Below are 14,744 nucleotides of genomic sequence, written 5' to 3' on the forward strand. Positions count from 1 at the left end.
ATCTGTTTAGAGCAAGACATACACACATTTGTACGTCTACACACATACATAGACACATACACATAAAGATAGACATATACCTAGATATATCCGCAAAAGCACATTTCTTGAAGAAATCTCTTCATCACACACACAGAGAGACAAAGAAGGAGTAGGAAGGTGATGTAAATGACGAAATCATAACGTGCGATCGAATAAGTTGATAGATAAGTGAGTAAACGAATAAGCAAACAGTGAGAATCAACCTGCCTTTATTGATTTAGCATCAGCGAAAGAAAAAAGAAGCAAGTATTCGTAACTTACTTTTCTTCGTTTATGCGTCTCGTCAAATTGATTTATGCATTTCGTGATTCTGCCTTATTAATATCACTAGTGAAACAGACACACGTAAAACGAGCGGATCAGTAAAGTGTTTTTCTGCTGCGCTCACATATCACAGATCACTGTCCATCTGTCTGTCTATCTGTCTGCTGCCGCTTTCTGAAAATTCACGTACGTACTCCTGCAGACCGATTGCTCCAATCGACCAAATGTGTTTGCAGAATCCAGCCACCATCCACACCAATGCAATTAGAAAGAAACGAGAGAAAATAATGCCCAACCACCACGCCGTAATTAGACGACAATTTTCCTGACAACATCGCCGCGCAAAAAAGATGTATGATTTCCTGGTGATGCTCTTCCTCGATTCAATGCCGAGCCGAACCATTGGTACGTGCCACTTCAACTGGGGGTGGGGTGGGATACCGCAGCCAGGGAGCTGAAAAATCATTCCTTGAGGTTCGAGCAGCGGTCGCCAATCCATATGTCCAATGCAGCAATATCATGACAAGGCGAGACGTGTCGACCAGCCAATTTATCTCATGATCTCGTTGAAAATCAACTCTTTCAGCTGCTCCTTGGTCAAGTTGTCCTTGTTCTTGTCAAAATCAAAGAACTCCTCTGGAATCGGGCTTGCAGTAGGCTCATCCTCAGGGTCGTGGTATGGCTCGAGGTAAGGGTGTTGCAGAGCCTCGTCGACGGTGATACGCTTAACTGGATTGAAGGCGAGAAGCTTCTCAAGAAGATCAAGAGCCAAGTCGGAGGTCTTGGGGAACATCTGCTTGAAGGGGACCTTCTTTTTGAACGGGAGGGAGCGGATGTACTCGCGGGCGCGGCGGGACTTGATGCCGTAGTAGTCCTCCATTGTCGGGGTCCCGAGGACATCGAGGATGAGGGTGAGTTGGTGATGGTCTGATACATGATTAGCTACGTTGATCCGCATCGCAATACTGCGATACTTACAATCTTTTCCAGGGAATAACGGCTTGCCGCTCAACATCTCAGCAAGAATGCATCCAACGGACCAGACATCAATCGCCTTGGTGTATTCCTTGAAGGTCAACATGATTTCCGGAGCACGGTACCATCGTGTAGCAACGTATTCGGTCATGAAACCAGAGTTGTCCTCTTGGGAGGCAGCAGAACGAGCCAGGCCGAAGTCGCAGACCTTGAGATCGCAGTTGGCGTTGAGGAGCAGGTTAGAGGGCTTTAGATCTCTGTGAAGGACGTTGGCGGAGTGCATGGCCTTAAGAGCTCGCAGGGTCTGGTAGATGAAGTATTGGCAGTGGTCATCGGAGAGGTCCTGCGTGCGGATAACACGGTGCATATCGGTCTCCATCAGCTCCTAGAAACAGTGAAAGTCAGATATTTGTGTGTGTGGACTGCCGGACTCGAGATAGGAAGTTGGCATACCTGGATGAGGTAGACCTCGGTAAAGGTGTCATAGCTTCGAGGCTTTTGGATGTCGAGGATGGAGATTATATTTTCGTGGTTGAAGTACCGCAACAGCTTCATCTCGCGCAGTGTGCGCAGGCAGAACATGGAGTGGTCGAAGGGGGTGATCTTCTTGATAGCAACCTTCTGGCCAGAAGGCTTGTGGAGCGCCGAGCTGTGAATTGTCCGTCAGCAAGGTTTCAGAAGCAGAAGACTCTAGTAGAGAATGAATTTCTTCCATGAAAAAGGGGACGTTCGAATATCCCTCTGCCACATGGCCCCCATTCTCCCATTCCCGCTTCCCACATGGCAGCCACGAGGGTGGGCAGCATCGCGTCGCGGGTGATAAAGATGAATTGAAGGTGAAAGGACCAAATGGCGGGGTAATTGAGCAACATACCAAACAACACCATAAGCACCCTCACCGACGACATCCTGGATATCATACTGCTCGCTCACATTGAAGCTGATCTTCCGCGATCCCGAGGCGGGATTGGGCGCTCTCGAAGTCATCTTGTCGAGGACTGCCTATCTAAGCTCACAAGAAGGAGTGGCTCTTCGACCCGTTGGCACGGGAAGTTGCAGAGGGAGAGGTGAGTGGATCTCGAAGGAATCGGTATCGCTGAGGCAAACAAGTAAACAAGTAAACAACTTGCGAGTGTATAATTGATTGACTACTCAACGGGAGCCGAGTAGGAAGAAGAGGATGACGGTCCTTTGTTGAGGATGTGGTGTCTTGGATTGGCGTGTTGGCGGTCAAAGGAGATTGAAAAATCGAATTGTCTCGGGAGTATTGACTTGGTGAGTCAGAATGGTATGGTGTCGAGCTTCGATTCGATTCAATATACTCTCAGGTGAACGACAATAGCTGGGCTGGCTGGCCTCGATAACGATAGGCGAAATGATACTGAGACGATCCGATATGACTCGACCAGTCTGCTGCCAGTGAATTATTCGGCTGGACGCTGCCAATCTCTCGCGAGGCAATTAATGGAGGGGAGGGGAGGGTAGGATAGAATCGTGGTCGTGATCGCGGTCGTGATCGTGATTATAGTCGTGATGCTGCGGTCGTCGTTGCTGTGGATTCCGTTATGGACTCTGGCGACGATGTCGCCTGGGTTTCGGGTCGGGGGTTGAGACTCTGCGCTCGGTCCTGCGTTACTTTAGAAAAGCCACCAAATGTCGCAGCTTCCAGATCTCGAATCAGGAGGGACGTTCGCCCGGGTTTTGCTGAGCCGAGGCGAGAAGAGGCGTTTGCTTCTAGAACATCAATAGGAAATCAAGTCAGCAAGTCAACAGGCGCTCTTCTTCTCTCTTCCCTCTACCATCTTCCCTCTTCCCTCTTCCCTCTTCCCTCTTCCTTCTTCCTCTCTTCTGTCTTGTATCTTTTGTCTGTCTCCTTAACTCTCTCTCTATGCCCCTTTTCCTCGCTTTGTCTTGGCCTTGGCCTTCGAGCTTGTGCCATCACACGAACTGCTGTCATGGTTATGCTTCCCCCCTCCCACTTCAGTCCGACCGACGCGCGCGGTGCCGACTTTCTATGACCCTCGACTGCGTTGCTTTTTCATGCTACGTCTGCTTGCGATGCCACCCGCCATCTCGAGAGGAAAGGTCCGTACCTGTTGCGTTATGCTCCCAATGCGCCCCGAGTCTGCGCGCGCTAGCCCCTGTTCCAGCTCCAAGCTGCGGTTGAGCTGAGCTAGGTGCCCCGCTAGAGAAGCAAGGAAGACGCCCGTTTGCGGTGAGTGTGAGAAGAAGAGGGATCGATCCCGGCTGCAGATCGGATGCGATGCTGCTGGACCGGACAGGCGTCGTGTAGTGAGTGGCAGATGTCTGGAGGTCGGGAAGAGAGAGAGGTATCCTGTCTGTCCTTGGGAGGTTGAAAATGTGGGATGGGACAGGATGGGACAGGATGGGACAAGATGGATGGGATGATGGGATACGCGCACTGTCCGTCGGTCTGTCTGTGTTGCTATGGCTTCAAAGATGGAGCAGAGGAGGTGCTTGGGCTCTAACTGTACCAGAGGGCTAGAGGGTAGAGGAGGAGAGGAGGAGAGGAGGGGGAGGGGAGGGAGCGCAGGGATCTGAGTCAATGAGGGGTCGTTTCTCGAGACTACTGCAGCTTTGCAAGGACGCCTGCGGACTGGAGCACCGGAGCCGGGCTGTACTTTGTATACTGCTCTAAGCGCCGAGGACACGGCCTCACAAGGCGCCTGTTTGGCGGGTGCTGCAGCCATGGAAGAGCCATGGAAGAGCCATGTTTCCTTGCGACACATCCCTCTTGTCTGGCCTGATGTCAAAGGCCCAAACACCTCCCAAACTCCCTTCTCTGCCTTCTCTGCCTTCTCTGCCACTCGACTCAACTCGACGTCCCAAGGTTCCAATTCCTTCAATTCGTCACCATCCTACCGGTAACAAGTAAGGTATCAATTGAAACTGAGCAACCCGGAAGACACAGGGCGATCAGCCAAACCCACATGTTAAAGCTTCACCATTGATAGTCGGGTTTGACTGATTATTTGACTGATCGACATAGTAGTGCGAGGGGAGCGCTGCGGACCCTCATTTCCATTTCTATCGGACTTCCGGCTGGTTACCGAGGACATACATCACCCATTGGTCAACTAGCAGCTTGACTCAAAAGATCATATTTGTTTTCTACGCATTCATTGGTGCTACAAAGTTCAGCCCATCCCCCAACACCTAATAAGCTCGTCCGCGTCGCTCGCTTATGCACACATTCACTCACTCGCTCATCCGTGATCATGAAACCACCTGCTAAGCGCGTCAGCACGAGGCCATGACTTCAAACGCACACCTCCCATCTCTCATCACCCCTTCACGCCTCCCAGGGCTTGAATCTAGCTCACCTTCTCCCTCAGCGTCCCCATCCATTGCTGTAAACTCATACCCTGGTCGGCCCGGTCCTCCACCAACAGCGTCTGCGCCCATAGTTTCAAGCTTGGGTCGCCGTCTTCTCGGATCACGTACATGTGTGGCACGATGATGCTGCCGACGCCACGAGAACGGTAGTCCCGGCTCTTCATCACAACTGCCCGGATCCGCTCGTTAAAGTCGTTGTCCAGTTCGGGGAGTGTGCTCTTGCCGACCTTGAGCATGGTGCGCTCGTTGACGTCAAACGCATCGGAAAGCAATTGAGGAACTGCATCCCGGCCGACCCAGAGGAATTGTGTCTGTCCATCATCGATTAGGTAGAGGCCAAACGGTGCAAGGCGTTCCGAGGAAAGGTTGATAGGCGGTGGGAGGATGATCTGAGAAGTTGCGGGGTCGGGAACACCGGCATCATCGGGCATGTCGTGTAATGAGTATAATCGGGGGTAGATGTATTGAATCAAAAGTGGGAGCGGAAGAGTCGACAACTGGCATAGAGCAGCTGATCGGAGATCAGATGGAATTTGAGCCGATTTTCGTAGACCAACGTTTTTGATGAGTCCCAAGAACAAGACTGGGAGACCACGCAAGTTCGCAGGGAACTGAAGGCCACCACCACCAGAGTTGCCTCCAGCAAGCTCCTTTTTGAAGGTTTGAAGCAGCTCAATAAGCTTCGATTGAAGGGCCTCACGTGCTGGCTCAAGACCGCTGCTCAGAGCTCGCTCGACGGCCTTGTGGCTGAAAAAGGTGGTGATCGCGCACTGATCAGCTGAGGCGTAGACATCGGCAAGGTTTGTCGTCGTAGGCAATGCAAGGGTCATAACTCGGATTCGTCGCTCCCCATTGCTTGTAGTGTGGAGCACGGCAGTTTGCATGCATACAAAGTTCTTTGTCAGACTCTCGTCAATCGCAACTTCAACCACATAGCTTTGATCGCGAGGGAATGCAGGGAAAGCGCAAAGATCCGAGCTTCGGTTGAAGAAGTTGCCATAAAAGGTGCTCATCCGGAGACCGGTAGTAGCACGAACTCGTAAAACAGCCTCCAGTCCAATTTCTGAGGAAAGGTAATCACTGAACTCGGTGGCAAACTTGATCGCATCCTCACTTCTCCCAGCGTTCCAACCAGGGTAGAAGTAAGTCTGTCCTCCAGTATATCTTGGAAGATTGCTGAGTGATGCCACATCTTGGTATTGGGAGGAGAAAAGGAACATGTCAATGGAGACTTGACTCTTTGAGCACTCGACAGCAAAGCTCTTGTAGAAACTGTTAGCAGTCTGTAGCAGGCCGCTCTCTTTCGAAGTACCAAGCAGTTTCTTGTCCTCACGCATCTCAAGTTTACCGAAGCCAACGTTGGGAAGCGAAGCCGAGATAACCACAACTTTGCCGCCAAGAGGAGAGATGAGCTTATGGCCAGCCCGCAGAGCAGATCCCATGCATGAACCATTGTTTTGATTTGTCTGGAACATTGAGGGCAGGGTGGTGAGGAATTTTTCAACACTCAATCGACTTTCCGACAGAGGAACCAACAGTTCTTGAGGGATTGGCAGGAATGGCTCCTCCAGATCGCTGACAACCAGCATCTGAGTCTCGCCGTTCTCCTCCGAATCCTTAGGAACAGCGAAGTAGTGCAGGCTTGAATCAACTGCCATGAACCCCACCCGTGTCCGCCTATCCGCATTTGGGAGTCTGTTGAGAGAGTCCAAAATGGTTCTGGCGCTAGTTGCAAGAAGACCACAGGAGACGGAGGCGTAGCTGACATCAAATATGAAGAGGTAGACCAACGGTTGCGGAGGGCGAACCATATACTCCTGCGGAGCAACAAATTCTACCACGGCGTGGTTCAACTCCGGTCTTTGCCAGCGGTCTACGCTCTTCTGGGCCGCAGCATCCCAGTCGAAGGCTTGGGGAACATCGTTCGTAAGGTTGCACATATTACATCTCCATCTATGTCCGTGGTCGAGGAATGTGACATAGGGATTGATATACGACCGACATCTTCGGCAGCGAGAAATCACTTGATCTTGAACAATGGGCACCGGGTCATCCACATCGTGAAGAGAAGTGTATGGCTGAATGACGAGAGCGAATGGAAGCTTCGATTTTTTGAGAAGCGAGTTTGTGGTGGGAACAGCATTGAGAGTCGATCGCACGTATTTCGGAGGGCAGTTCGCATGAGGGGATGGGGTAACACTCGACTAGGGGTAAAGTTAGCATAGGCCTCCGTGGCTGCGAAAAAAACGAACATTGGCGGGCAGAATGATAGATGGAGGCGGCAGCTCCAATTCTGCAACATTGAAAGGCTGGTTCGACAGGTCCGTAGGGTACAATTGGTTCAGAACCGCAGGTCTAGCAGCTCCGGCAGGCGGTTGAGGTTGTCCTGGCTGCGATCCTGGTTGAGGGGGTTGTCCGCTAAATCCCATCTGCCCCATTCCTTGAGTAATACCAGCAATTCCAGGTGTTCCTGGAGCCCCGGGTCCCGGGTATCCAGGCGCAGCACCCTGATATCCCACACCGCCGCCGTACTGCGCCGGGGCAGCACCATATCCAGGAACTGCTGCAGCGGGATCAGGTCCTCCAACAGGCGAGCCGTATGGCTGAGCACCGTATGCTGGAACCTCTTGCTGAGCTGGATATCCACCGTATGCTGGCCCTGCAGGAGGTGGAAATGCAGCTCCGCCCTGGTTTTGCCCTCCTAGTGCTGAGTTCCCACCAGCGCCGAAGTCGTATGCTTGCGCCGCATAGCCTCTCTTCTTTTTCTTTCCTCCTTCGTGTTCAAGGTGTCCACCGGGAGGTGGAGGAGATGTGGCAGACTCGCCGATTCCAGGCTGCACTGGACTCTGGCCATATTGATCTTGGGCAGGATAGCCCTGAGGGTACCCGTCCTGAGGGGCCGCCATGTTTTGCGTCGAAAGCTGGAATCTGTTTAGATTTCGAGTCCTGAGCTTTAGAGATTGGCGCAGCAATGGCGACGTATGCTCTCCAAAACTGTGCGGGGTAGAGTAGTCGGAGATTGAAATGTAATGTATATGGTGTCACTCGCCCAAGCTTCAAATCGAACAGTAGTCGCTGTCGGAGAACACGTTGCGGAATGACTGATAGACAGTTGTATCTTCGGTCTCAGCTATTAGCAGATAGTACCAGATCGATCGCTGTACCACGGATTCATGACATGGGGTGGTGAGAAAATCGTGTTAAGAGAGAAGGAAGGTGAAAGGATGAGGTAAGGTGAGGTGAGGTGAGGTGGTGGGTGCGACTGGATTTCTGCGATCGGTCTCCGACCCACTGAAATCTGTCTTTAGATACCTACCTAGGTACCTGAGGCGAGACGACGGTGACTGCTCAGAAGCCTTTTATTTACTGCAAGACCTTGAGATCCACGGCAGAAATCTATCCTGTGTTTATATGGTCTTCTACGCGGAACCCTGTCCTTCCAGAGAAAAATACTCAGAATTCAATTGATTCTACCCATTCAATCGCCATCACAATCATGGCGTGGGGATCTTCCAACCCGAAAACCCCTCCTCCTCCAGAGTCTGCTCTAAGGTACTAAATTTTCCAAGCTCGCCACGTCAAATAAACTTAGTAAGGTCTGTACTGACAAGGGAATCCCAAGCAAACTACTCCCACTCCTCATCCTAATCGTGGTCGTTGGTGGCTTTGCTTTCGTTGGCTACTATGTCTACGTCACCGTCTGTGGTATCTCTACAGCTGCCGGCGACAAGATGGAGAAGAAGAACGTCGTGTTTACCAAGGACGGCATGAAAGTCGGCGTCAAAGAGTTGCAAAACGAGAAATACGTGGACAAGACGCAGAGCGCTATGGTCAAGATGTGGAACGCCGCGTCGTTTCCTGCGTACAAGAGCAGGATCTGGAACCAGAATGCCGAGATCAACAAGCCTACGTCAAGGAATCCGTACGTGCTTTCTTTCTCTCTTTGCTCTCTCACCGAAAATATGTGTGCTGATATTGATTTGGCTTAGATTCTCCCGTAATGGATCTTCATCTTCTGCGAGCTAAGCACCCTTCAACCTTGAACTTTCAATGCCCTGTTCCACATAAACCTGTTGTCTGAGTTGTCTAGAGGCGTAGTGGTTGAATCACTCTATTGTAAGAATTTGCATAAAACTAGGCAGGTGGCAGATATATTTGATTCGAGCTCTGGTGGATATCTACTGCCTATGATTGCTTTAATGCCTGGAGAAGCGATCGTTAAATCTTTAGTCCCCTTGAGGTCAGGAGCATGGAGCTCATGATTGCATGGTCCGGACAATCAAAAATTCTTGCTATTTGCAGGCTTTTCTACCAATGCGATGAATTCAGATAGTTGACATTTTGCTCGCTCAACTCACTTCAGGCTGGATCGATACTCTTTTACCTTCCTTTAGAGAATAACCGCCGTGAGCTTTGCTTATGCCTCTGAAATCCATAGTAGGATCTGTCCATTGTGTCACACAGCACCCGATTGCCAGGTTATTATCCTCCCATTTGCTCACCGGGATTCGTGATGATCTCAAACGGGTCTCTATCACACTCACTAACCGCAACCTCGAATTGTCCCTCCCCCTTCAACTCTGCCTCCAGCAAACCCTTCATAACCTTCAAATACCCCCTCTCACTATTACTGTGACTCGCCGTAATCACACACCGTCCGTTCTCCACCGCCGCCAGCGCCTCATGGTGACTTAACTCCCCTGTAAACAATAGATCCACGTCCAGGCCATTCAGCATCGATCCTCCCGATCCAGCACAGATACCAACTGTTCGGATTCCGATCTCGGCTCGCGAGGCACCCGTGATGTGCTGGGGGATGGCGACGGAGAGACCACGCAGGTTGCCGAGACCGACGCGAACGTGCTCTATTATTGGGATCAGGTTCTGGGTCTCGGAAAAGGTTACGATGCGCCCGTAGCCGGCAGAGGAGAAGTGCGGGGGGAGGCTGGAAAGGTCTTTGACGGGGTTGATGATTTGGCGATTATGGGATAGGGGATTTCTGTCAGCGACGCATCTGTTTCGAGCGCTAGTTAGATAACTTATTTGCGACAACGTCGCTATGTAGGATGAATGGGTGTTGGATGTGTCTACCTGTCTGTGTTGGTGACGATGTCTGCCAACCAGTCGTTAAGTCCACCTGGTGCGGCATCAACAGCCGTATGTGGGCTATAGACGCTGATGCCCTCCTGGGCTAGACGTAGCAGTGAGGTCTGCTGCGTGTTATTCAGCGTGATGGACTTCAGACCTCGAAAGATGATAGGATCTGCAACCAACATTATTAGTACTGACACGAAACCTCTGGATATGGGAAACTTTTACGATAACTGATAACAATTGAGTCTTGCCGAGCAATCGCCTCATCCGCAACAGCCTTGGTCAGATCAATCGTTAACAGTGCCGAATTCTTCAGCCGAGAATCTGGGCGGTGCGGAGCTTCGAGCAGTACTTCATCGTATTAGCTTTACTTATCGTCAATTGCCAGAGAGATGAATGCATACGGCCAGTATTGTCGAAACTGCTATCGGCAAGCTTCTCGGGGTACCTGGCAACGATCAGTAAAATGATGCAAAATGCAGCTCACGTGGAGGACCTCACAGTTTTCTCATAGCGCCTACTACGGCCTTCATGAAGGGGGACGAGGCCGTTGTGGAGGAAGACATATTTGCCATTGTTTTGCTGAATATTCTGGATGCGTTCATTACTTGCGCAGATGGACTTGGTAAGGTGTTGAGTTTGGAAGGAACCTAGTGCAGAAGAGTAGAGGTTCTCGTTTGCCAATACTTCGCTACTTCGCTTAGCTGGCTTTTATGGGACTAGTGTGAGCAACGACATTGAGCAGTCTTTTGGAAGATCACGGCTGAGGACTGAGAAAATGCTCAGTGGAATCTTCATGGGAGACAGATAGAAGTTCATGACCGGTATACGTAGTATGTTGGACTTTGAGATGGGCCATTGAGAATCCTTGCTGTTTAGGAAAAGTCAAGGGGGCCGAGTGGGTGGTACCTTTATTGCTTAGCGAAAATAGTTCCAAAGAGCAATGATACTACGTACATATTGCATGGAAAGCTTGATCTATCAGTGCGCGCTTGGGATTTTCAAAAAATGGAAGTAAAAGATTCATGCTATCATAGGCTATTTAGAGGCTCCATCTGTTAAGTGAGTAACCCCGCAGAAATGCCAAAACCTCAGTCGATCTTAGGCCTGATCAACCATCCTGTCGGCTGATTTGGGTGGCGTCTGGTAAATCGGGTAGCATGAAATCCTTGAAATTCAAACGTGGAATTGAAACCTTGAAGTTGGTTGCTTTGTGAAATCGATATTGCGTTTTATTTCTGACTTCGTTGGTAACTCTCTCAAGTCCGGTTTCGAAGGTTTATTTAATTCGTAATGCCGAGGATTGTTCGTCCCACTTTACTTTAATACGGAATGGGTTTCCTTAGCATAATCCAGTTGATCGTCTGATTTGCTCCCCTTTATTTGATAAGTAAAACAAGATTAATTGCGATCGCAATTCAAGACTTACTACGTATTTTTCCTCGCTTCTTATGAGCCAGGATTTTAGAACAAGGTCTAACGCTACTAAGAGTTGATTTTCAGTGGAGACTCGATACTGAATCTGTGGGCCACGTGAAATAGAAACTGCTTTTTATTTTACTTCAAGTTACGAGAGAATTTCCGAGTTTCGAGGTTTCAGTTCAAGTTTCAATTTCTAAATCCTTCTTACCAGAAGCTAATTCGGTGAAACCGGACTTGAGCGAGTTACTAGACGCGCCCTCATAAATGCTATTACTGTTCCTGGGACATCTCGATCTGTATAAGCCATCTCAAATATAGCTATCTCCTCTCCCCCCAAGCCTCCTCGGTCAATTCCTTCTTCGTACTATTGCTAGAATTCACACACGCTGGCATCGTCGGCCCTGGGTGGCCAGCTATGGATCGCAGGAAATCAACAGGATCAAGATTCATCTTCATTTTCGATACAATTGTCACGTCAAGGTCCAACAGTTAATCGTTGCGAGTACAAGACTGCGTTCAGTGACGTGGTCGTCAGAGTAGACTTGTTGATCGGAATCAAAGGCGGTGTAATATATTGTGCTCAGATTTTGACGTTGATACTTTGTTAGTAGTCTTAGGATTAATTGGTGGCAGTAAAAGCCAAATTTATTTATAGAATGTATTCACGGTTGTTCTGAATGCTGTATATCGATCGGGCTTAAAGAAATCGGGATTTGTTATAGCGTCGACATTACGCAAGACGATGTAACAAATTGGCACGATCATCAACGATAGATATTACAAGCCAATAGCGTTTGTGATTATTATCATAAATGTTTTGATGGTCTGTATCTTTCAGATTGCCTTCTTTTGGTTGCAGCGATAGCGACCTCGTCGACAATTAATGCTCTCCTCGAGTTCAATCGCAGCTAAAGAATTCCCTTTTTCAACTTCAACTTCTTCGGCAGTTTCCTTACACGAGCCTCACGACTAGCAGGATTAACGATATAATCTATCACAGCCCTTGACCAAATGATATTTTCAAGACAACTTATTCGAGCTTTCTTAAGGACTTCCTTGTGGATTGGGTTCACCACAACACTGTTCAGCTTTTGCGATTGATGGAGCGCTCGATATCTAACATTGCTATCTTCTCCTTCATAGCAATATATGTCGAAAGAAGCAATGGGGATGTCTAGGCAATCTTGTTCTGTGAAAGAACAACAACTCTTGGCTTCGATCCCGAGTATCCGGCCGTGAGGTCGCTTACAAGGTCCCTCACTGACTCTCATGGTCTCTCGCATCTATCGAGCACGTCCACGACCGGTGCATATCTCTAAATATTCTTGACATGTTTAGAAATTGTAGGTGTATCCTGAGAGTTGAGAGTACATGTGACTTTACCAGTTCTGAGGTAATGTTGATTCCAATTTCTGAGTCACTTGAGGGACTTGGAAATCTGAAATGACTGTAAAGTAGACTCGTCAAGTTGGATTCACATCCATTCAAGAACTTGCCATTGGAGGGATTTCGGAGCTGAGTTATCTTACCGAGTTATCCTAAATATACGTAGTAGAGTCGGCGCCATAGCCAAGATTGTAGTAAGGCGGACAGCATCAAAGATAAAGACCATGGACCTTCCGGCTTGTATAGCACTAAAGGCAGTGTTATCTCAACTTGCGGATACTGTATTCGGGTTACTTTAAGTGTAGAATTCGAACTTGTTTCATGGCCCGGCCCCTGACCTGTCAAAGTACAGAGTATATCCTCAATTTCGTCGATTGCTTTCGCTGTAGTGAAATTCCTACAATATTATACTGTAATTACCGCCACCTCTATATTGTTCGAGATATTCGAATGCATACTTTCAAAAGCCGTATTTTCAAGCCCGTAAAATTATTGCAAAACGATCAATAAACCCTCGATTCAGACCCTATGTTATTTATACTCGCAAAGACAAGGCCTTGTTCTCCGCACATTACGGATTTTACGAAATCCTTACTTCGATTGGCCTCCGAGTGTACGGTATTACTACTAACTGTACTTAATGCATAAACTTTTATTTCGCACCAAAACTACACACTACGTAGTACTAGTACCTACTTACTCTCCCCCCCTCCCCATGAATACACGCCGAAAGTGTAATTTTGCAAGGGATCTTACCAGGTCTTAAACCGATCAAGTTACTGTGGTTCATTCAGCCTTGGAAAGTAGTATCTTTGAGCCAGTACTTAGTCTGTGCAATGGAGTTGACAGGGCTGTAAGCCATTCAGAAACCATCGCTCTACGGTTTATGGAGCTAAACTGGGTCCGACATTTATTCATGGGGGGGGGGATAGTACGTAGTAGTACATCTGATAGCTTAAAATTTCTACAACCACAACCTTTTAAAGGTACTACGTAAATAAAAGTTATTGACCATTCAATGATAAGAAATAGCAAATGATTACAAAACGATATTATTTTGTAAAATGATTTCGTAGAGTTAATTGAAGCAGCATTATAGAAAGTTGGCTCTCGCTTGACTTCAGAAGTCTTGAGAAAGAAGAGCGACTTCGGCTTTATCTTTTGTAGTATTTAGGTCTATTAAAAAAGTAGATTTAGGCTAGACGGTTTTAACGTAGTACTACGTAAATACTCCATCCAAGTGAGAGTTAACAAGCACCGGCTAATGTTGACATTTTTTCCAAGTGTTGACCCTTTGTTTGGGTGCGAAAAGTGGTTTTGTACGTAGTACATTAGCAGTTACCTAGGTGGTACTGTACGCCAAGGTGGTCTACGCTATATTTGGTTAAAATACTAACTCAGTACGTTAACTCAGCTTGCGAAATTCATTTGCGCGATTTAACTGAGTTAACGAATTGTGCAGATGACATACTACGTAGTACGTAGTTGTTAACGAAGGTTACCTGAGCTCCGAAAACCCTTTATTGTGAGTTTGGATGTGCTCTGGAGGTCTGTGGGACAGCTTTTAGAGTTTGTCTCATGTTAACTCAATTCCACTAGCGTTGGCCTATTCCCCGGTGGATCCACCCATAGACCGAGTCGCGCTGTTGAAGCGAATCTAATCGGGAGGGCAGCTCCAGAAGATCATGTTGATCAAGACACTGTCAAAAGCGCCTTCAAGTCCCGATCTCCGAGGGACCACCTTCCAATATCCGTCAGGATTCTTTGACATCATTGACATTGACATGATATCAGGCTGAGAATCGTCAGAATTATGTTAAATACTTCTCAGCCTGATATCATGTTTGATCGCTCCGAAGCTGGATTGAGGTCAATGCAATGGTAGCGCGTCTCGCGTCACCCAAAGTGTACTAGCAAATCGTCGGTTATGCCCCTTTTGTGGGTGGGTGTACGGTACTAGCCCGCAGCTTCACAGTCAGCGCACTGACTGTTAGTTGTAGTTGTACGTAGTACGTAGTAGTAGATCATACTACGTAAGTTGTTTCAATGCACAGGTACCGACCGGTACAACTACTACTTTGAGCTTTGGAAAGGGGTCAAAAATCTCCCATGCCTCAAAATTAGTGGAGTCTGTTTTCTCATGCCTCAACCGCTTAAACTGAGTGCTGCTTCATGGAAAGCGCAGATATCCTGCGTGCGCGTAA

The 14,744-nt window shown here is 48.5% G+C and overlaps 5 protein-coding genes across 5 annotated transcripts; 1 reads left to right on the forward strand and 4 right to left on the reverse strand.

Annotated features, from left to right (window-relative positions):
* Positions 1-856: 856 nt before the first annotated feature.
* L3040_008727 (uncharacterized protein) lies at positions 857-2,268 on the reverse strand (the record flags this gene model as incomplete). The annotated part of the gene is made up of 4 exons (XM_007290840.2): positions 857-1,233; positions 1,285-1,666; positions 1,735-1,930; positions 2,156-2,268. 4 exons carry the CDS (start codon positions 2,266-2,268, stop codon positions 857-859), a joined length of 1,068 nt encoding a protein of 355 aa, XP_007290902.1.
* A 535-nt stretch (positions 2,269-2,803) lies between these two features.
* On the reverse strand, positions 2,804-4,031 carry L3040_008728 (uncharacterized protein; the record flags this gene model as incomplete). Its single annotated transcript, XM_066157175.1, has 3 exons — positions 2,804-3,015; positions 3,375-3,588; positions 3,900-4,031. 3 exons carry the CDS (start codon positions 4,029-4,031, stop codon positions 2,804-2,806), a joined length of 558 nt encoding a protein of 185 aa, XP_066010434.1.
* Positions 4,032-4,518: 487 nt separating this feature from the next.
* On the reverse strand, positions 4,519-7,544 carry L3040_008729 (uncharacterized protein; the record flags this gene model as incomplete). The annotated part of the gene is made up of 3 exons (XM_007290839.2): positions 4,519-4,530; positions 4,626-6,842; positions 6,891-7,544. The coding sequence occupies 3 exons, from the start codon at positions 7,542-7,544 to the stop codon at positions 4,519-4,521; spliced, it is 2,883 nt and encodes a 960-aa protein (XP_007290901.2).
* Positions 7,545-8,134: 590 nt separating this feature from the next.
* L3040_008730 (uncharacterized protein) lies at positions 8,135-8,664 on the forward strand (the record flags this gene model as incomplete). The annotated part of the gene is made up of 3 exons (XM_066157176.1): positions 8,135-8,190; positions 8,261-8,560; positions 8,628-8,664. The coding sequence occupies 3 exons, from the start codon at positions 8,135-8,137 to the stop codon at positions 8,662-8,664; spliced, it is 393 nt and encodes a 130-aa protein (XP_066010435.1).
* Positions 8,665-9,120: 456 nt separating this feature from the next.
* L3040_008731 (uncharacterized protein) lies at positions 9,121-10,298 on the reverse strand (the record flags this gene model as incomplete). Its single annotated transcript, XM_007290837.2, has 5 exons — positions 9,121-9,652; positions 9,730-9,901; positions 9,958-10,083; positions 10,137-10,180; positions 10,234-10,298. The coding sequence occupies 5 exons, from the start codon at positions 10,296-10,298 to the stop codon at positions 9,121-9,123; spliced, it is 939 nt and encodes a 312-aa protein (XP_007290899.2).
* Between the last annotated feature and the right edge of the window lie 4,446 nt (positions 10,299-14,744).

The sequence above is a fragment of the Drepanopeziza brunnea genome (assembly GCF_022702325.1).
Source record: "Drepanopeziza brunnea f. sp. 'multigermtubi' strain 214-2 chromosome Unknown ctg16, whole genome shotgun sequence".
NCBI lineage: Eukaryota > Fungi > Ascomycota > Leotiomycetes > Helotiales > Drepanopezizaceae > Drepanopeziza > Drepanopeziza brunnea.